At 45.8% G+C, this 21,559-nt stretch overlaps 1 protein-coding gene across 2 annotated transcripts in view; it reads right to left on the bottom strand.

The window, feature by feature from the left end:
- Positions 1-743: 743 nt before the first annotated feature.
- LOC110491302 (F-box only protein 40) overlaps positions 744-21,559 on the bottom strand; it is a 47,006-nt gene continuing 26,190 nt past the window's right edge. The window contains exons 2-7 of one of the 2 annotated variants that reach the window (XM_021564667.2): positions 19,515-19,557; positions 18,063-19,262; positions 4,883-5,169; positions 4,616-4,747; positions 4,180-4,528; positions 744-1,073 (exon numbers count right to left, since the gene is read on the bottom strand). In XM_021564667.2, coding sequence (XP_021420342.1) covers positions 1,065-1,073; positions 4,180-4,528; positions 4,616-4,747; positions 4,883-5,169; positions 18,063-19,262; positions 19,515-19,517 — 1,980 coding nt within the window. In that variant the 5' untranslated portion in view covers positions 19,518-19,557 and the 3' untranslated portion in view covers positions 744-1,064. Of the gene's footprint in view, positions 1,074-2,265; positions 3,981-4,179; positions 4,529-4,615; positions 4,748-4,882; positions 5,170-18,062; positions 19,263-19,514; positions 19,558-21,559 lie in introns of those variants that run through there. The other variant, XM_021564659.2, reaches the window with a different exon arrangement.

The raw sequence follows: 21,559 nt of genomic DNA, 5'->3' as shown, positions 1-21,559 counted from the left end.
GCAACAAAGCATCCTTTACTCATGCTGCCAAAAGGTACCCTCGTAACACTGACCATCCTACCGATCCTCGACTTCAGCGATGTAATTTACAAAATAGCCTCCAACACTCTACTCAACAAATTGGATGCAGTCCATCACAGCGCCATCCATTTTGTCACCAAAGCCCCATGTACTACCCACCACTTCGACCTGTCCTCTCTCATTGGCAGGCCTTCGCTTCATACTCGTCGCCAAACACACTGGCTTCAGGTCATCTACTAGACCCTGCTAGGTAAAGCCCCGTCTTATCTCAGCTCACTGGTCACCATAGTAGTACGTGCTCCAGCAGGTATATCTCACTGATCACTCCCAAAGCCAACTCCTCCTTTGGCCACCTCTCCTTCCAGTTCTCTGCTGCCAATGACTGGAACAAACTACAAAAATCACTGAAACTGGAGACTCATATCTCCCTCACTAACTTTAAGCACAAACTGTCAGAGCAGCTCACAGATCACTGCACCTGTACATAGCCCATAGCCTATCTTGCTCCTTTGCACCCTAGTATTTCTACTTTGCACATTAATCTTCTACACATCTACCATTCCAGTGTTTAATTGCTATATTGTATTTACTTCGCCACCATGGCCTATTTGTTGCCTTACCTCCCCTATCTCACCTCATTTGCACACATTGTATATAGACTTGTTTTTCTACTGTATTATTGACTGTATGTTTGTTTACTCCATGTGTAACTCTGTGTTTTTGTATGTGTCGAACTGCTTTGCTTTATCTTGGCCAGGTCGCAGTTGTAAATGAGAACTTGTTCTCAACTTGCCTACCTGGTTAAATAAAGGTGAAATAAAATGTTTTAATAAAAATTGACAGTCTGGTACGGTAATCTGAGCGTGAGGAGCAAAAGCAAACTAACAAGCAGAGAAAACACAGCCAGCACAGTAATTGGTCGACCACAGGCTCAGTTGAGCGGTCTGTTCCAGAAGGCAACCAAAAAGAAGGCACCGTCTGTCATTGGCGACCTTTCCGGCTCTCTACACCCTCAGTTCGAGAGGCTTCCCTCTGGCTGCACTTCAGAATACCTATGGCCAAGAAGAATGTGTTCAAGCATTCATTCGTTCCTTTTGCTGTTGGACTACTAAATGCAATGTAAATTGTATCGGTATGTGTACTTATCTATCCAGTGCAGTTGGGACAGTGGTCAGTTGTGAGTAAATGTATGAATGTCTTCTATATTTTTAGTATATGCAATATGATGGACTGACTGGTTTAAATGTGTATGATGTGAGAACATATGCATATGCAATCCTTTGAAAGTAATGTGATGCCAAAGCAAAATGTCCATTCTGGATGGACACTAAAGTTTTCTTCTATTCTAATTTACAGATGCAGAGAGAGGAGCATCACTTTATCAAATCCTCCTTCAGAGTTACATCCATTTAAAACATTTTTATTTCTATATAGTAAAAAAAAGAGCATATTCTGCGGTTTTTATGACACTAACCTTTGTCAAATAACTCAAAATTCAAGAGGTGCAGCTCTATATCCATGCTGTCCTTGCATAAACGCATGAACACTCACGAGGCTGCATTGCTCTGGCTACTAAGCAAAAACTAGTAACATAATAAATATACAATTTAAATATGCTATTCTGTCATCAACGGATGAATGGGCGATAGAAACCAGATAGAAACTGATAATGGTGCATGTGACTTCTATGAACTGAATAATGAGCAGGGTGACGAAGGTGATTGAATTTGATTTATCTGAATGATGAGGGTAAAGAGGATGATTGAATTTAGAACAATAGTGTAATGATGATGAATTGTGGGCAGTCTAATTATTTTATTGTGAAAGGCTGGAAATTTGTGTATACGTACGTACATTACATAACCAAAAGTATGTGGACGCCTGCTCGTCAAATATGTCAATCCAAAATCAAAGGCATTAATATGGAGTTGGTCCCTCCTTTGCTACTATAACAGCCTCCACTCTTCTTGGAAGGCATTCCACTAGATGTTGGAACATTGCTGCAGAGATTTGCTTCCGTTCAGCCACAAGAGCATTTGTGAGGTCGGGCACTGATGTTGGGCGATTATGCCTGGCTCGCAGTTGGCTTTCCAATTCATTCCAACGGTGTTTGATGGGGTTGAGGTTAGGGTTCTGTGCAGGCTAGTGAAGTTGGAAGCACAGAATCATCTAGAATTTCATTGTATGTTGTAGCATTAAGATTTCCCTTCACTGGAACTAAGGGGCCTAGCCCGAACCATGAAAAAAAGCCCCAGACCATTATTACCCCTCCACCAAACTTTACAGTTGGCACAATGCATTCAGGCAGGTAGTATTCTTCTGGCATCCACCAAACCCAGATTTGTCAGTTGGAGATGGTGCCAGATGATTCATTCATCCAGAGAACAGCACTTGGTGGTCCATTTCTGTGAGCTTGTGTGGTCTATCACTTTGCGGCTGAGCCATTGTTGCTCCTAGACGTTTCCACTTTCCACTTGCCTAGTTAAAAAAATATTAAATTAATAAAATACAATAACAGCAATTACAGTTGACCGGGGCAGCTCTAGCAGGGCAGAAAAGTGTTTTTGTCCGGGGTTACAACAAAATGTGTGCTGTACTCTAAAACTGAGTTTGTGTCACGACTCCCGCCGAAGTCGGCTCCTTTCCTTGTTCAGGCGGCGCTCGGCGGTCGACGTCACCGGTCTTCTAGCCATCGCCACTCTGCCTTTCATTTTCCATTTGTTTTGTCTTGTTTTCTGCACACCTGGTTTACATCCCCTCATCACTCTATGTGTATATTATCCTCTGTTCCCCCCCATGTCTGTGTGTGTAATTGTTTGTTACGTTTATTGTGTGACGTGGCAGGCTGGGTTTTTCCGGGTATTGTTTTGAACCTGTGTTATTGTATTGTTGTTCATTATTTGTGCTCTATTCGCTTTTGCCTTTGGCTGGAGTGTTGTGACGCTGTTGCGTCCAACTGATGTGCTTCTGCCAATTAAAGTGTGCCTGTTCACTCATCTCTGCTCTCCTGCACCTGACTCCAGTTGACCAGTTGCACTCCCAGACTGACGGTTTGGAACATCTGTGCTTCACCACGGGTAAATTAATAAAGTTTGGGTTTTGATTTGAAGATGTCAATTTGCCCACTAACATGGGGTGAACAGCTGCGGTGATTGCTCTCTATTCAATAGCATAGACTATGAGACAGATCTGCCCAGCTGCTCAGACTTTGTTTACACTTTGTTTTTAACTTGAGAAATACTGCCCCAAACATCTTAGTTAGATGTAGAATTGCGCAACTAAATCATCCTTAGCAGAAATGTAAAACATTTATTACAGATTTCTTTAGTTATCTTAGATTTATTCTGGGGATTTTGAGGAAGTGAAATAGGCTTCCGCAGTGTGTCATGGGGGACAAACATCCTTAACCAAGTGCAGAATCGGTCAGGAAACGCACTTCCAAGACTGAAATCTAATTTTTCTAATGAGCAACAGAAAAACACACATGCCAATCAGCATGTTCAGTGGCTCTTTAAGTAGATTGCTAACTTGGTCCCAGATATGTTTAAGCTCTTGCCAACTCTATTGATGTTATTGTCAAGCCATACATGTTTGGCATGACAATGAGTGACAAGGATGATGGCACAAACAGACTGGCACTCAGGGTAGAGGATTGTAAGTGCAGCACAAATGAACCACTATTCAAACCTTATGAACTACTATTGAAAGCTTATGAACCACTATTAAATCTTATGAAACACTATTCAAATATTCTTCTGGAACAGGGTGACCAGACTTTTGCTGTTGCTTTGTGTGTCTGTGTTAATTTTGTTGTTGACAATGTGAGGCAGGAGCACACGCTCGGTCCTGGGCTCCATCTCGTAGTAAGGGCACACCTTCAGGTGGTCTGACATGGAGGGTACATTGTTGTCAAAACACCATGCTTCTACTGGAGAGAACAGAGTACTGAACTGCCACACCTGGGCGGAGAAGAGGAGTGGAGGGAGAGTACAGGGGAGGGGAGGAGAAGATGAGAGGAGGAAGGAATAGAGAGAAGAGGAGAACAAAGAGGAAAAAGCAAAAAAGAGGAGAGCAGAGAGGAGGAAGGAGAAGAGAGGAGAGGAAATCAACAAAGTAAAAGCAAAACTAATTTAGGAACTTCTATCTCGGCTAACTCACCACCTTCTTGGCCTTCCACTTGGCCATGCCAGTCTTATAGGTCTTCTTCTCCCAGAGGAGGGAGACCATCCCCCTGTCGTGCAGCAGAGAGGAACACACCTCCCTCATGAGGTGGGAAACCAGGGCCAGTTGGGACAGGGAAAGGCTGTCCAGGAAGCTGGCCATGTGGTACAGCACCTCGTAGGGCAGAGTGCTCAGAGAGTCCTGGTCCCCTCCACCTCCACCCCTCGACCTTCGCCTCCTGAGGTTTGAGACTGGTTCTGGAGCAGCCTGGGACTTGGAGTATTGGGGTTCCTCATTTAGAGAGGCAGGGACCGTGGGTCTCAGGCTGAAGCTACTAAGTTCTTTGCTGGAGGTACAGGTTAGATAAAGTTATTGTCAGGGTCAAGGTAATGGTAAGGGCTGTCTGTAGGTTTCTATGAGGGAGCTTTCTTACTTGTAGGTGACGGTGGCAGTGTGTGTGGAGGGCTGGAACCTCCTCTGGCTGTAAGTGCAGCCCAGGTAGGCTAGGGGACACCTCTGCTCAAACCAACCACTAGCACACATCTGTATGTCGGTGTGCACGTTCCTGAATAATAATGATGAGGAACATTAATTTTATTTGTTTAGAAAACATACTAAAGGATATCAAGCCATATCATATACTACACGACAGCGGGTCAGGTACGTGAAGTGTTTGGGCTACCTGAAGTGTTAGGAGTACCTGAAGTGTTTGGGGAACTCTCTGCGTTGGAAGGTGTGTCCACAGAGAAAGGTGAAGGCGGAGCTAGACTTGTTGTGTCGGGCTGTCACACCCTTCGCCTGCAGCTGGAGGTGGAGCTGGAGGGGGCGGTCCTCCGTCAGACTGGCCAATGAAGTGTCACAACCGAACGGAGCTGACAGGAAGGCGTAGGTCTGCGTCCCTGTGTCGCTCAGGAGGGCGTCGCTGGACTGTGACTCAGCGATCAGGTGACCCCTCTGCTCCTTCTCCAGAGAACACAGCAGACTGGCCTGGAGGATACATGCAGGAAGGGTTTGGGAGTGATTTGCACATCCTAACTTTTTACACTGTTGCTGGACAAGATTAAACGCTCACACCAGTAGAAATCCACTTTTTCGAGCTGAACGACATTGTCCAGAGCTTACCCATGATGAAAGTCAATGAATCATTGTTTTAGTCAAAGTATGATACATTTGTGCTTGAAGTGACAGAACCGAACTGTCTGCTTCGTGCATATTTGTGCCAATGACGTGTATTTTCCTATGAAATGATGTGTAACATTTTCTTTGCTTAAGTTTGGTTTCAATGCTTGTTTTAATTTGAATGGTACTACCCACTAGCATTGAATTGTTTATTAATCAGAAACACCTGCAAAGTTTGTGAGTCACATCTGAGCTGAGCAATATAATAGATCATCTTTGGCTGCTGCAAAGATGGGGGATAAATTAAGATAATTTACCATTTTGGAAAAATGGTCAGTTATGTAATTTTGACTGCTCATTAATTTATTTTATTACTATGCTATTTTTTAAGTCATGCCCTCCTCCATCCTTGGCTTTTCCTACATAAGTACGTATATATCATGCTGTTGATGTGATCTTAATATCACAAACAGAACTGGAGTTATAGCCAGCTTTAGTAGGGAATGTTGTATTTGAATGGTTTTCCCCGTTGCCCCTCTTCCCGACAGTAGGGCCTGCTGTACTCATTCTCCCAACATTGGAATGTTCAGTGCCCAGTTGATAATCACCCCGATAATTGCTTCTAAACTTAACCTAAACTATACCGAAACTAATTTCACACATATAACAACATATTTGATACTTTACTTAATGTATGATGGGGAGAAAGGGGGGAATGGGTGAGTTGATGAGCAAGGGGAAGCAGATTATGGATATTTATGTCATCACCAAATGTGAATGTACCCTATATCAGTCCCTATATCAGTCCACCAAACCCACTAAGTTTTATCAGTGTATTCTGGCCTACTTGGAGTACACAGTGAGTGATTTAATGAATTTACAAGAAGACCAAGATGAATGGATGCACATGCCGCGTTATCGCTGCCACAATCAAAGGTATGTCAATATTACATAACACCTATTGCCATACATAAACTTATACAATGCTTGAAGTGACAGAACACATGTTTTTCCTATGGGAAAAATTATCCTAATGTTTTCTACTCTACTGTGTTCCATAGGTTGGTGTGGATGTTTTGGAGAGACTTCATCATGAGTCTGGCATATGGGCTACGTTTGAGACCTATGAGGGCCAAGGCAGCAGCACAGATTCCATGGGAGCCTTTGCGTGAGATACAATTGCTCACAGCTCCCGGGGAGGAGTCGGTGCCAGGTGGCCAGATGCACAAAGACAGATCCCAAGACACTTGTGTAACCTGCAAGTTATGTGTTTGTGGGAAGTGTGTCAAGCAAATGAAAGTGGAAGATTTGTGTCAACTGTTAGGACAAGGAATAAGCTCTAAATTAAATCAAACTGATGTCATTGAGTAAAAATGCACGCCATGTAAGCATGAGCTGACAATAATGTACTATTTATGACTGCTGTCATATCGACACTTATATTAATTGTAATGCCATTATTGCTTTTGTGCCGATATTCACTATTTATCAAGCACACTTTGCACTTATGTTTAACCTTTCTAGGGCAGGGGGCAGTATTTTGACATCCGGATGAAAAGCATGCCCAAAGTAAACTGCCTGTTACTCAGGCCCAGAAGCTAGGATATGCATATGCATGGTAGTATTTGATAGAAAACACTCTAAAGTTTCCAAAACTGTTAAAATAATGTATGTGAGTATAACAGAACTGATATGGCAGGTGAATGCGGCCCACTACCAAGGACTGCAGGCCCTCCATCTCCTTCTCCGTGGCCGACTTGAGTAAAACATTTAAACGTGTTAACCCTCGCAAGGCTGCTGGCCCAGGCGGCATCCCTAGCCTCGTCCTCAGAGCATGGGCAGACTAGCTGGCTGGAGTGTTTACGGACATATTCAATCTATCCCTATCCCAGTCTACTGTCCCCACTTGTTTCAAGATGTCCACCATTGTTCCCGTACCCAATAAAGCAAAGGTAACTGAACTAAATGAATATTGCCCCATAGCACTCACTTCTGTCACCATGAAGTGCTTTGAGAGGCTAGTCAAGGATCATATCACCTCCACCTTACCTGCCACCCTAGACCCACTTCAATTTGCTTACCGCCCATATACAGTGCCTTGCGAAAGTATTCGGCCCCCTTGAACTTTGCGACCTTTTGCCACATTTCAGGCTTCAAACATAAAGATATAAAACTGTCTTTTTTTGTGAAGAATCAACAACAAGTGGGACACAATCATGAAGTGGAACGACATTTATTGGATATTTAAAACTTTTTTAACAAATCAAAAACTGAAAAATTGGGCGTGCAAAATTATTCAGCCCCCTTAAGTTAATACTTTGTAGCGCCACCTTTTGCTGCGATTACAGCTGTAAGTCGCTTGGGGTATGTCTCTATCAGTTTTGCACATCGAGAGACTGAAATTTTTTCCCATTCCTCCTTGCAAAACTCAGTGCTCAGTGAGGTTGGATGGAGAGCATTTGTGAACAGCAGTTTTCAGTTCTTTCCACAAATTCTCGATTGGATTCAGGTCTGATTCAGGACTTTGACTTGGCCATTCTAACACCTGGATATGTTTATTTTTGAACCATTCCATTGTAAGATTTTGCTTTATGTTTTGGATCATTGTCTTGTTGGTAGACAAATCTCCGTCCCAGTCTCAGGTCTTTTGCAGACTCCATCAGGTTTTCTTCCAGAATGGTCCTGTATTTGGCTCCATCCATCTTTCCATCAATTTCAACCATCTTCCCTGTCCCTGCTGAAGAAAAGCAGGCCCAAACCATGATGCTGCCACCACCATGTTTGACAGTGGGGATGGTGTGTTCAGCTGTGTTGCTTTTACGCCAAACATAACGTTTTGCATTGTTGCCAAAAAGTTCAATTTTGGTTTCATCTGACCAGAGCACCTTCTTCCACATGTTTGGTGTGTCTCCCAGGTGGCTTGTGGCAAACTTTAAACAACACTTTTTATGGATATCTTTAAGAAATGGCTTTCTTCTTGCCACTCTTCCATGAAGGCCAGATTTGTGCAATATACGACTGATTGTTGTCCTATGGACAGAGTCTCCCACATCAGCTGTAGATCTCTGCAGTTCATCCAGAGTGATCATGGGCCTCTTGGCTGCATCTCTGATCGTCTTCTCCTTGTATGAGCTGAAAGTTTAGAGGGACGGCCAGGTCTTGGTAGATTTGCAGTGGTCTGATACGCCTTCCATTTCAATATTATCGTTTGCACAGTGCTCCTTGGGATGTTTAAAGCTTAGAAAATATTTTTGTATCCAAATCCGGCTTTAAACTTCTTCACAACAGTATCTCGGACCTGCCTGGTGTGTTCCTTGTTCTTCATGATGCTCTCTGCGCTTTTAACGGACCTCTGAGACTATCACAGTGCAGGTGCATTTACACGGAGACTTGATTACACACAGGTGGATTGTATTTATCATCATTAGTCATTTAGGTCAACATTGGATCATTCAGAGATCCTCACTGAACTTCTGGAGAGAGTTTGCTGCACTGAAAGCAAAGGGGCTGAATAATTTTGCACGCCCAATTTTTCAGTTTTTGATTTGTTAAAAAAGTTTGAAATATCCAATAAATGTCGTTCCACTTCATGATTGTGTCCCACTTGTTGTTGATTCTTCACAAAAAAATACAGTTTTATATCTTTATGTTTGAGGCCTGAAATGTGGCAAAAGGTTGCAAAGTTCAAGGGGGCCGAATACTTTCGCAAGGCACTGTAGGTCCACAGACGATGCAATCGCTATCACACTGCACTATCCCATCTGGACAAGAGGAACACCTTTGTAAGAATGCTGTTCATTGACTACAGCTCAGCCTTCAACACCATAGTACCCTCCAAGCTCATCATTAAGATTGGGGCCCTGGGTCTGTGCAACTGGGTCCTGGACTTCCAGACGGGCCTCTACCTGTACATGACCATCTGATCATTTATCACTCCAGTGTTAATCTGCAAATCCTTCAATTTAAGCTAGATGCCCTCAATCTCACACAAATTATCAAGGAACCTACCAGTAACAAACCTAAATCCGTAAACATGGGCACCCTCAAAGATATCATCCTGACCAACTTGGCAGGGTAGCCTAGTGGTTAGAGCGTTGGACTAGTAACCGGAAGGTTGTGAGTTCAAACCCCCGAGCTGACAAGGTACAAATCTGTCGTTCTGCCCCTGAACAGGCAGTTAACCCACTGTTCCCAGGCCGTCATTGAAAATAAGAATTTGTTCTTAACTGACTTGCCTGGTTAAATAAAGGTAAAATAAAATAAAAAAAATAAAAAAACTTGCCCTCTAAATACACCTCTATTGTTTTCAACTAAGATCTCAACGATCACTGCCTCATTGCCTGCATCCGTTATGGGTCCGCGGTCAAAAGACCACCCCTCATCACTGTCAAACGTTCCATGAAACACTTCTGCGAGCAGGCCTTTCTAATCGACCTGGCCCGGGTATCCTGGAAGGATATTGACCTCATCCCGTCAGTAGAGGATGCCTGGTTGTTCTTCAGAAGTGCCTTCCTCACCATCTTAAATAAGCATGCCCCTTTCAAAAAATGTTGAACTAGGAATAGATATAGCCCTTGGTTCACTCCAGATTTGACTGCCCTTGACCAGCACAAAAACATCCTGTGGCGCACTGCACTACTTTCGAATAGTCCCCGCAGTATGCAACTTTTCAGGGAAGTCAGGAACCAATACACAGTCAGTTAGGAAAGAAAAGGCTAGCTTTTTCAAACAGAAATTTGCATCCTGCAGCACTAGTTCCAAAACATTCTGGGACATTGTAAAGTCCATGGAATAAGAGCAACTCCTCTCAGCTACCCATTGCACTGAGGCTAGGAAACACTGTCACCACCGATAAATACACGAAATCGAGAATTTCAATAAGCATTTCTCTACGGCTGGCCACGCTTTCCACCTGGCTACCCCTACCCCAGCCAACAGCATTGCACACCCCGCAGCAACTGGCCCAAGCCCCCTCGCATTTTTCTTCACCCAAATCCAGACAGCTGATGTTCTGAAAGAACTGCAAAATCAGGACCCCTACAAATCAGCTTGGCTAGACATTCTGGACCCTCTCTTCCTAAAATTTTCATCCACCATTTTCGCAACCCCTATTACTAGCCTATTCAACCTCTCTTTCATATTGTCTGAGATTCCTAAAGATTGGAAAGCAGCCACGGTCATCCCCCTCTTCAAAGGGGGAGACACTATAAACCCAAACTGTTACAGACCTATATCCATTCTGCCCTGCCTTGCTAAAGTCTTTGAATGCCAAGTGAACAAAGATCACCAACCATCTCAAATCCCATCGTATCTTCTCCACTATGTAATCCAGTTTCCGAGCTGGTCACGGGTGCACCTCAGCCACGCTCAAGGTCCTAAACGATGTCATAACCACCATCGATAAAAACCAGTACTGTGCAGCCATCTTCATCAACCTGACCAAGTTTTTTCGACTCTGTCAATCACTGCATTCTAAATCGGCAGACTCAACAGCCTTGGTTTCTCAAATGACTGCCTCGCCTGGTTCATTAACTACTTATCAAATAGAGTTCAGTGTATCAAATCGGAGGGCCTGCTGTCCGGACCTCTGGCAGTCTCTAGGTTTCAATTCTCGGGCAGACTCTTTTCTCTGTATATATCAATGATGTTGCTCTTGCTGCTGGTGATTCTTTGATCTACCTCTACTCAGACGACACCATTCTGTATACATCTGGCCCTTCTTTGGACAATGTGTTAACAAACCTCCAAATTAGCTTTAATGCCATTTAACACTCCTTCCGTGACCTCCAACTGCTCTTAAATGCAAGTAAAACTAAATGCATGCTCCTCAACCGATAGCTACCCGCCCGACCAGCATCACTATTCTGGACAGTTATAACTTAGAATATGTGGACAACTGTAAATACCTAGGTGTCTGGTTAGACTGTAAACTCTCCTTCCAGACTCACATCTCCATCCAAAGTTAAATCTCGAATCGGCTTCCTATTTTGTAACAAAGCCTCCTTCTCTCATGCTGCCAAACATACCCTCGTAAAACGGACTATCCTGCTGATCCTTGGCTTCGGCGATGTCATTTACAAAATAGCCTCCAACACTCTACTCAGAAAATTGGATGCAGTCTATCACAGTGTCATCCGTTTTGTCACCAAAGCCCCATATACTACTGTCACGCCCTGGTCTTAGTATTTTGTGTTTTCTTTATTATTTTGGTCAGGCCAGGGTGTGACATGGGTTAATTATGTGGTGAGTTTTGTCTTGGGGTTTTGTAGGTATTGGGATTGTGGTATAGTGGGGTTGTCTAGAAAAGTCTATGGTTGCCTGAAGTGGTTCTCAATCAGAGGCAGGTGTTTATCGTTGTCTCTGATTGGGAACCATATTTAGGAAGCCAAATTCTTTGAGTGTTTTGTGGGTGATTGTTCCTGTCTCTGTGTTAGTTTGCACCAGTATAGGCTCAGTCACGTTGGATTTTATTTTTTCCTTGTTTTGGAAGAGAACGTAAGCCGGGTGCGCCATTCTCCTTGCGGAGATGGTGCAAAAGAGGTGAGGGCCTTTCTGGGGAGATGCATGGATAACGTCTCCTCAGCAAGGCACCTCAAAGACTCCCTTGGGTTTTGGAATGGGAGGAGAGGCTTCCAGGCCCTCCTCAGGGAGGACCCAAAGGGACATGGGGGCTACCTCCATCCTCCTGCTATGTTCTCCCTGGGGGCTGACAGGGGGACGTTGTTTTATGCACGTCAACCTCCATTTTGCAGGCGCTGTATGGCCTATGGCCACATCTTCGCCTCGTGCAGTGCAAGAAAATGCAGATTTTGTGGATCTGGGGAGCACGAGGCGAAGGATTGTGACGAGCCTAAGGCGTGTCACGGGTGTGGCTCGTCAGCACACCTGTGGCGGGGGTGCCCGGCTCGTCAGAGGTCATACGCGTCTGTGGCTGGGGGGGGAGCAGGGGATGGGGGAAGAAGAGGAGGGGAAGGAAGCACGCCTCATGACCAGAGTACAGGCCCAGAGGGGAAGGTCGCAAGGAAGGAGGAGGAGCAAGAAGCGGCGGATGGAAGAGAGAAGGAAACGGAAGGCACGGGAGTAGGAGAACCAGGAAAAGCGGCGGAAGAAGGCAAGCGAGTGGAGGAGCATGAGAGAGAAGAAAGCGAGGGAGGAGTGGTGGAGAAGGAGACGGTGGAAGAGCCAGTGGAGTGGGGGGAAAGTGCCCTGGTGGAAGAGATGAGGGGTATGGTGGAGGAGCTGGCGGGGGGGGGGGTGGTGGTATCTCTCCACTGCCGCCATCACCGAAGAAGAGAATGAAGAAGAGGGTGCGATTGGCCGACAGTGAGAGGGAGGGGATGGCCAAGAGAGTGATGGGGGTGGGAGAAACCTCTGTGTTGCTGCTGGTTTCCCCAGGCCCTCAACTTCTGTTGGGTGGGGACACACCTACCTCCTCCTGGGTGCAGGAGGAGGTGGGGAGTTTTTTGTTTGGGGACTCAGCCTCCCCTATTTTTTTCCAAACCAGCTGCAGCGCTGGGGAGGAGGAGGAGTGTGGGGGTAGACCCAGGGTGCAGGGCACCCGGAGCCAAACACTATTCCTGCATCCTGGGTTGGTGAGATGGAGGAAGGGGGGGACGTCGGGAGTACGGATGGTGTTATCACCGGTAGATATGGAGCAGGGGAGCATCGAGTGAGTCTCCGTTTTTTTTAAATTCTGTCTGGGATTAGTAATTGAGTGTATTACATGTTTTTATTTTATTATTTCATGGGGTCTAATTTTACATTTGTTAGTTTAAATGTAAGGGGTTTAAGGGATTTTGTTAAGAGGAGGGCGGTATTTACTTATTTGGAGGGTGTGGGGTTTGATTTTTGTTTTTTACAGGAGGTTCACCTGAGGGATGGAGGGGATGTTATTAGGTTTAAGAAGGAGTGGGACAAGGGGGAGTTGGTTTGGGGTATTGGGGGGGTGCACTCATCGGGGGTAGGGATTTTGTGTGGGCACAGGGAGGTAAAAGTGGAGTGTTCTTTTGTGGTGATGCAGGGGAGGGTTATGGGGGTGGATGTCACGATAAGGGATTGTAAATTTAGATTAGTGGTGGTGTATGGGCCACAGGTGGTGGCAGCCAGGAGGGAGATGGTGGACTGTCTGGCGCCCCATTGTGTCACAAATAGTAAATTAGTGATAGGGGGAGATTTTAATACAGATTTAGGAATAGGGGGGGATAGCAGTGCAGGCGGGTTAATGGTTAATGGCTTGCCATGATCTGGTTGATGGTGGCCTGCACACTGCTCCGAAAATGGCCAGTCCTACATGGCGCAAATCCAGGGGGGTTGCGCGGAGGCTCGACTATATTTTTGTACCCAGGTCTTTGGGTAAGTTGTCTGGGCGGCTGTTGCCTGTTTTCTTTTCGGATGATGACGGGGTGCTCCTGCAGGTGGGGTCGCCAGTCTGCCTCTTTGGTAGGGGGTACTGGAAGTTAGATCGGGATGTGCTGGAGGAGCAGGCTTTTGTTGACGGTTTTTTGGTTTCTTTTGGAGGCTTGAAGGCCTCAGGTCCATGTGCGAGGGGGTGTTAGAGTGGTGGGAATTAGTTAAGGTGAGGATTAGGGCTTTTATAATAGGGTATTGCAAGAGGAAAAAAAGGGAGGAGAGGAGGGAGGTGGATCTTATCCAAAGGTTAATTGAACTCGAGTCTGAGGCAGGCAACCTCGGTGGGTCGTTTGACTGGGAGAGATCCGCAACCCTAAAGGTGCAGCTCAGGGAGTTGCAGGAGTGAAAGGCTCGAGCTTTCCTGGAGCGTGCGCATAGTGTCTTTCTAGAACACAATGAGACTTGTTCTGCTATGTTCTTTAAGTCGGTTAGGGCCAGACAGAGTAGGAAGGTAATGCATGGCGTTAGGGAAGAAAATGGTACTATAGTTAGAAAACCAGAGGATATGGTCAGGGTGACAACTGATCATTTCCAATGTTTATTTAAGGAAAGGGAAATAGATGTAGAGCAGGGAAATGTGTTTTTAGAACACTTGTCCAGGCGGTTGCCGGAGGACATTAGAGAAGTGATGGAGGCCCAGATCTCACTAGAAGAGGTTGAGAGCGCTCTTAGGAGGATGGGAAAAGGGAAGGTGCCTGGGATGGATGGGCTGCCGGCTGAGTTTTATCTCAAGTTTTGGGGTATACTTGGACCAGTGGTCCTCGAAGTCTTGAAGGCCATCCTTGAGACGAGGGTCCCGGGGGGATCAATGGCTGTTGGTGTGCTGTCACTTTTATATAAGAAGGGGGAAGTAACCTTGGCAACTGGCGGCCGTTGACCATGCTGTGTGTAGATTACAAGCTACTTGCAAAGGTTTTAGCAGACCGGTTGCGCAAAGCCCTTCCCTACGTCGTCCATGAGGATCAGATGTGCGGGGTAGAGGGCTGCTCTATTAGATGGAACCTACAGTTAATCAGGGACTCCATCGCTTGGGTTGAAGATAGAGGACTGCCTTTAATGGTAGCAGCGCTAGATCAGGCGAAAGCCTTTGATCGCGTGAATAGATCCTTTTTATTCAGAGTGTTAGGTCGATTTGGGGAGAAGTTCATAGGATGGATTCGTACATTATATGTCGGAGCGGGGTGCCGAGTTAGTGTAAATAGTCACTTGGGTGACGTTTTTGACCTTTCGTCTGGGGTCAGGCAGGGGTGCCCACTCTCGGCTCTCCTCTTCGTTCTGTACATGGAGCCTCTGGGGGCTGCCATTAGGGCAGACACATGGGTGGAAGGCTTGTTGATCCCTGGAAGTGGTGGGCTGCGTGTTAAGATGACGCAGTATGCCGACGACACTTTCTTGCTGCTGTGCAAGGACTCGTGCCTGACAAGGTCCCTTGCCATCTTTGGGGATTTCACCCGAGCGTCGGGAGCGGTTCTGAACCATGCAAAGTCTTCCTTCAAGTTTTTCGGAAGATGGCGCGGTAGAACGGATGTGCCCGGGGGGTTATCTCTTTGTGAGGGGGCCCTGAGGATTCTCGGGGTCCATTTTGAGACCTCCGGCTCAGCGACGCTAAACTGGAACATGCGTATCGCAGTGGTACAGAGAAAGCTAGCAATGTGGAAGGCTAGGTATTTGTCTTTTATGGGCAAAGTCCTGGTCCTAAAGGTGGATGTGTTGCTGTCTCTTTTGTATTTGGCGTACATCTACCAATTGCTGGCTTGTCTGAGGAGGCCTCTAGTGAGGCTTGTGTTTCAGTTCATGTGGAGTGGCAGGTACGAGTGGGTCGCCAGGGCACGCATGCTCTGTCCCATCGTGGAGGGAGGTAGGGGGGTACCACATCTCCCCCTCAAGCTGGACGCAATTTTTGTTTCTTTCTGGTTAACGGAGCTTGCTCATCCAGTGATACACCCGTCCGGTTACCTCCTGCGGTTGTTCTTCTCGTATCAGGCGAGAAGCGTAATGGTGTGGTCTAACACGGGTCCTCGGGCGGAACAGCTGCCGTGGCACTTTGGTCATGCGGCCAAGTGGCTGCGTGCGCACCCTGAGGTTGAAGTTGCCAGAGTAGGTTTAGATCACAGTCACTGGGATGTAGGAGGAGGAGGAGTACAGACAGGCAGGGAGTCCGGCGCCTGTAGTGGGCATCTCGGCAGTGGTCTGGGAGGGAGTGCAGGCGCGGGGTCTGGACAACAGGCTCAAGGACCTGAATTGGTTGACCCTCCATAAGTGCTTGCCGGTACGTTCCATCATAGTTTGGCGCAAAGGTCAATATTTCCGGCATAGTTTGGCGCAATCCCCCACCTGTCCAAGATCCTATTGTGGCAGGGAGGAGACTGTATGCCATGTCTTTTGGGACTGTGCCTTTGCCGGAGTAGTATGGGCTAGGGCACGGGTGTTGTTAGGTTTGGTAAGGGGGGATTTTGTATTGACGTGGGCCAGGTTAGAGAGAGGTGTAGGGAGAGCGAGAGGGACGGATAGGGACAGGTTTCTGCTCTGGCTTCTCATGAGTCTCTTTAAACGGGGGCTGTGGGAAGCCAGGCAGAACATGGTGAAGACAGGGAGAGATTGGGGGGTGGAAGGGATAGTGAGGAGGGTGTAAGGATATTTGAGGGGGAGGATAAAGAGGGAGGAGAGGAAGTGGGGGCAGCATGCTGCTCGGGAGAGGTGGAAGGGGGGTTTAGGGGTGGGTGTCATTTAGATTTGTAAGGGGATAGATTAGGGACAGGGAGATAGGGAAAGGTAGTTTGTAGGATGACGGGGAAGGAAGATGCTCCCCTGAGGTTTTGTTTGTGGTTTTTGTTTAGTTAAATTAAAATACCATTATTGGAGTATGAATGAAAATTATGAGTTGTAAAGAATGAATGGTATTGAAGGTAATAAAGTATTTTTTATAAAAATAAAAAAAAGGCTGTTTAGGTTTTCACGTTACGTTTATTGTTTTGTATTTGTTCGTGTTCATCTTTTATTAAACATGTATCAGAATAACCACGCTGCATTTTGGTCCTCCTCTCTTTCGCCGCAAGAAAACCGTAACAACTACCCACCATTGCGACCTTTATGCTCTCGTTGGCTGGTCCTCGCTACATATTCGTCGCCAAACCCACTGGCTCCAGGTCATCTATAGGTCTTTGCTAGGTAAAGCTCCGCCTTATCTCAGCTCACTGGTCACCATAGCAACACCCACCTGTAGCACGCGCTCCAGCAGGTATATTTCACTTGTCATTCCCAAAACCAAAACTTCATTTGGCCGCCTTTCCTTCCAGTTCTCTGCTGGCAACGACTGGAACGAATTGCAAAAATCACTGAAGTTGGAGACTTATATCTCCCTCACTAACTTCAAGCATTGTCTGTCAGAGCAGCTTTCCGATCGCTGCAGCTGTACACAGCCCATCTGTAGATAGCCCATCCAACCAACTACCTACCTCATCCCCATATCATTTTTTTCTGCTCTTTTGCACAACAGTCTTTCTACTTGCACATCCTCATCTGCACATCTATCACTCCCGTGTTATTTGCTAAATTGTACTTCTCCACTATAGCCTATTTATTGCCTTACCTCCTTACTTCATTTGCACACACTGTATATTCACACTATACAGATTTTCAATTGTGTTATTGACTGTTTGCTTATCCCGTGTGTAACTCTGTGTTGTTTTTCTCGCACTACTTTGCTTTATCTTGGCCAGGTCGCAGTTGTAAATGAGACTTGTTCTCAACTAGCCTACCTGGTATCCATATTACCAGAGCTTATGTTCTTTCTATTTCTATGGCAATTTAGATTATGCACTGATATATAGCTAGCTTAATGACATCTGGAATATGACACAGTTTCACTGGAATTATCAAATGGGAAGAGTCAGACAAACGTCAACATGTCAACAGCTTGTGTAGGCATGGTTTAGCTGAGAATCATTTCTTGACAGGTAGGCTGGTAGTCTTTTTAAGAAATCATTATTTTCAACCGTCTTAACTGAAATAGTGCTCACATAACTTTCATTGGCCAGCTAAGGTTAGCATACTAGCTAGTTACTCTGACAGCTGTCAGTCAGTATGTTATTTGTCATTATTTCTCTGCTACACATGGAAATCACCACAACGCTCACACCCCCAATTCCTGAATATGTATTAGCTTAAATGAGAATTTCCGCTTAGGAAAGGAATTACTCTAAATAGGTGCGGCAACTTCCTCTGATGTGGGCCCAAATTTTCAGTTAGGCATGAATTTATGCTAATAGGAGACTAATGAACTATAATGGGAGACTATTGGTCTGCAACTACTTTGACTGGAGATATCCAAAGAGTTCACCTTGAACTCTCACCTGCACCTCCTCCCAGATAGGCATGTCCTGTGGCTCCACCCCCAGGTCGCTGGTGTCCACGGCCATATCCACCCTCTTCCGGTGTCCTGGGTTCCTGATGCGTGTGTGTTTGGCCGTGAAGCTGGTGGGAATCTTAAAGGTCCTCACTGTGTTGATTTTCATGGGCTCCAGCTGGCTGTAGTAATACATCTGCTTCTTCTTAGTGCCGGCCAGACAGGCCACACACTGGGGGTTGGGGCGTTTGTCTGTGTGTGTGTGTGTGTCATTAAGTGCGTGTGTCCCTGTGGTGGTCAGAGTCTGTGATTGATGTGACTCCATCTCTTGACCTCTAACTCCTGATGCTTGACCCTGACCTCTGCCCCTTGCCCTTGCCTCTTGGTTAGCCTCAGCTATCATGCAGCCTCCCCTCTCCATGTTAAACATGCGCTCCCAGACGTAGGCCACCGGGCCCTCTGATCCTACCACCCTTCCACTGGCCAGCTCCTCCCTCTCCTCCTGGGTCAGCTCTCTCTCCTCCTCCCTCTCTCTGTCCCTCTCCATAACCGCCTCCTGAATATCCTCAGGTAGGGGTCCATACCATCCTCGATTAGCAGGAGACACACAGCCAACCCTGTTAGGGAAAGACAGTCGTCCATCCACTCCCTGTGCCTCCAGGGCCTCCCTCTCCTTCTCTTCCTTCTCCCTCCTCCTCCCCTCCCTTCTCCTCTGCTCCTCCCTCTCCTCCACTTCCACCCTCTCAATCAGCTCAGGGAAGAGATTCTTCATCTTCAGGGAGTGGAACAAATGGTGCTGATCTCTCAGAGCCATGGCCAGGTCCAGCGCCTCACCGTGTCCTCCCCCCTCCTCCTTCACTAGGTTATCCTGCAGGGCCGAATGTGTGTGTGACTGGGCGTCCTCGGCTGGCCAGCGGTTCCACTCCATGGAGCAGCACACCACGCTGGCTGGACAGACCTGCAGGTGGGCCGCCAGCCAGGAACGGGGCATGCTGATTGGACAGCCGAAGCCTGCGTTTAAGCACGGCACCCTCTCATTGGGGCAGAGTAGTGCATGCTCCTCCTCTTTGCACAGGTGAAAGAGGGCGCCACACTGTAGGCGGCAGGGGATGAGCACACATGACACCGAGATCTCCACAGAGGCCTTGCAGCACTGGCTGAAACAGCTGTCACAGTGGCGGTGACCGCTGGGGCGGGAAGGACGAACCTTAGGGGAGGGCAAGACACAGGTTGAGAGGGAGGTAGAGGGAATGAGAGTGAGTGAGAGAGCGAGAAAAACAGAGAGAGGGAGGAAGGGAGCGAGGGACAAAGCAAGAGAGAGATAGGCAAAGAGTCAAAACTACTCTCAATGAAAAACATACTCTGTTTTAATAATTTCCCATTTTATGATTGTCGTTATTTGGTTTCAATAGCTATTGAAATTTGATTCATTTTGAGTTCAAATTAATTTTGAACTTACCATATTCACAGAACTTCAGAGTGTCAAATAATTGGTGAATATCCTGAAAAACAAATAATTTATATGATTAGACAATAAAGTTGTTTTGTGTCAACCTCCCTAAAGGTAGAGGTAATAACAACAAACAATAACAGGACATATACAACACAGACAATCCTTTGATCAGACTATCATGGGAATCACATTAACATTGTTTGCATGTAATCTGTCATTAATCGGCAATAAAGAAATGTAATCATACTGTCATAATATAGTCAATGTTGTGCCCTTCTCCCTCCATGTACACAACCATAAAACAAGAATAGACATTGTCAGCTAGAGGCCTGGGGGTGGTCGAGCGGTTAGTCCCACCACCTCCACGGGTGGTAGTGTATGGTGTTGGCCATGGTGTTGGGACGAATCTGTCCCACTACCTATTTGACACAACGTCTGTGTTCTTATTATCTGCCCTTATCTATTATCTATTCTGGGTAATGTAGAGAATCGGAATGTAGTCCATGTTTTCTCTTGTCTTTCCTGTTCCCTCACTGTCTATCAACGTAACAAGTAAAAACATGTTTAAAATACAATGAACAGAAATACAAACGCAACATGCAACCATTTCAAAGATTTTACTGACTTATAGTTGAGGAAATCATTCAAATGAAATAAATTAATTAGGTCCTAATCTTGGTCAGCTCCCTGACCAGGCCCCTCTCCCCCGATTGCTCAGTTTGGCTGGACGGCCAGCTCAAGGAAGAGTCTTGATAGTTCCAATGTGTTCTTGGGGACCATCAATGCTAACAAAATGTTTTGGTACCCTTCCCTAGATCTGTGCCTCAACACAATCCTGTCTTGGAGCTCAACGGAAAATTCCTTTGACCTCATGGCTTAGTTTTTGCTCTGACATGCATTGTCAACTATGGGACCTTATATAGACAGGTGTGTGCCTTTCCAAATCATGTCCAATCAATTGAATTTACCACAGGTGGACTCCAATCAAGTTGTAGAATATTGTTTATTCTTCTCCCTTTTCTCTCCAATTTCAATCTTGTCTCATTGCTGCAACTCCCCAACGGGCAGGGGAGAGGCAAAGGTCGAGTCATGCATCCTCCGAAACATGACCCGCCAAACTGCGCTTCTGATCACCCGCCCAGCTGCACCAATGTGTCAGAGGAAACACCATTCAAATGATAGACACAATGTAAGTAACCTAATTTATGTCCCTCTTACTGCCCTGAATGTCTCTGCTGAACCTACAGCTATTGTATGCAGTAATATATGCCTATGAACCCGAATTATACTGTTAACACTGAGGTGGTGTGTCCTAGCAGGAAGTCCACTGTGTGCAGCTCACCCTGCACAAACAAAAATAACCCGAGCATGTTTACCTCTGATAATCTTCCCAGTAAAGCAAGAAAAACAATCAAGCATCCCAGAAAAGTGTTAGAAATAGCCCACATTAACATATGTTGCTTAAGAAACAAGGTTCATGAAATCAATAATTTCTAGTAACAGATGACATTCATGTTCTGAAACTCACTTAGATAATACATTTGATGGTACAGTGGAAGCAATACATGGTTATAAGATCTACAGAAAATATAGAAATGCCATACAGGGGCGGTGCTGTGGTCTATATTCAGAACCACATTCCTGTAAAGCTTAGAGAGGATCTCATGTTAAATGCTGTTGAAGTAATATGGCTACAGGTTCATCTGCCTCACATAATGCCCATTCTGGTGGGAAGCTGCTATAGATCACCAGGTGCTAACAGTCAGTATCTGGATAACATGTGTGAAATGCTTGATAATATATGTGATATCAATAGAGACGTATAATTTCTGGGTGATTTAAATATTGACTGGCTTTCATCAGGCTGCCCACTCAAAAAAGAAAAAGCTTCAAACTGTAACTAGTTTCTCCAACCTGGTTCAGATTATCAATCAAACTACCAGGGTATTTACAGCACAGAAATGAAATCATCAACATGTATTGATCATATCTTTACTAATACTGCAGAAATTAGTTTGAAATCCGTATCAAAATCCATTGGATGTAGTGAT

The sequence above is a fragment of the Oncorhynchus mykiss genome, chromosome 2 (genome assembly GCF_013265735.2).
Source record: "Oncorhynchus mykiss isolate Arlee chromosome 2, USDA_OmykA_1.1, whole genome shotgun sequence".
Classification (NCBI taxonomy): Eukaryota; Metazoa; Chordata; class Actinopteri; order Salmoniformes; family Salmonidae; genus Oncorhynchus; species Oncorhynchus mykiss.
The sequence above is the reverse complement of the archived record's forward strand: the minus strand, read 5'-3'. Positions and strand labels throughout refer to the sequence as shown.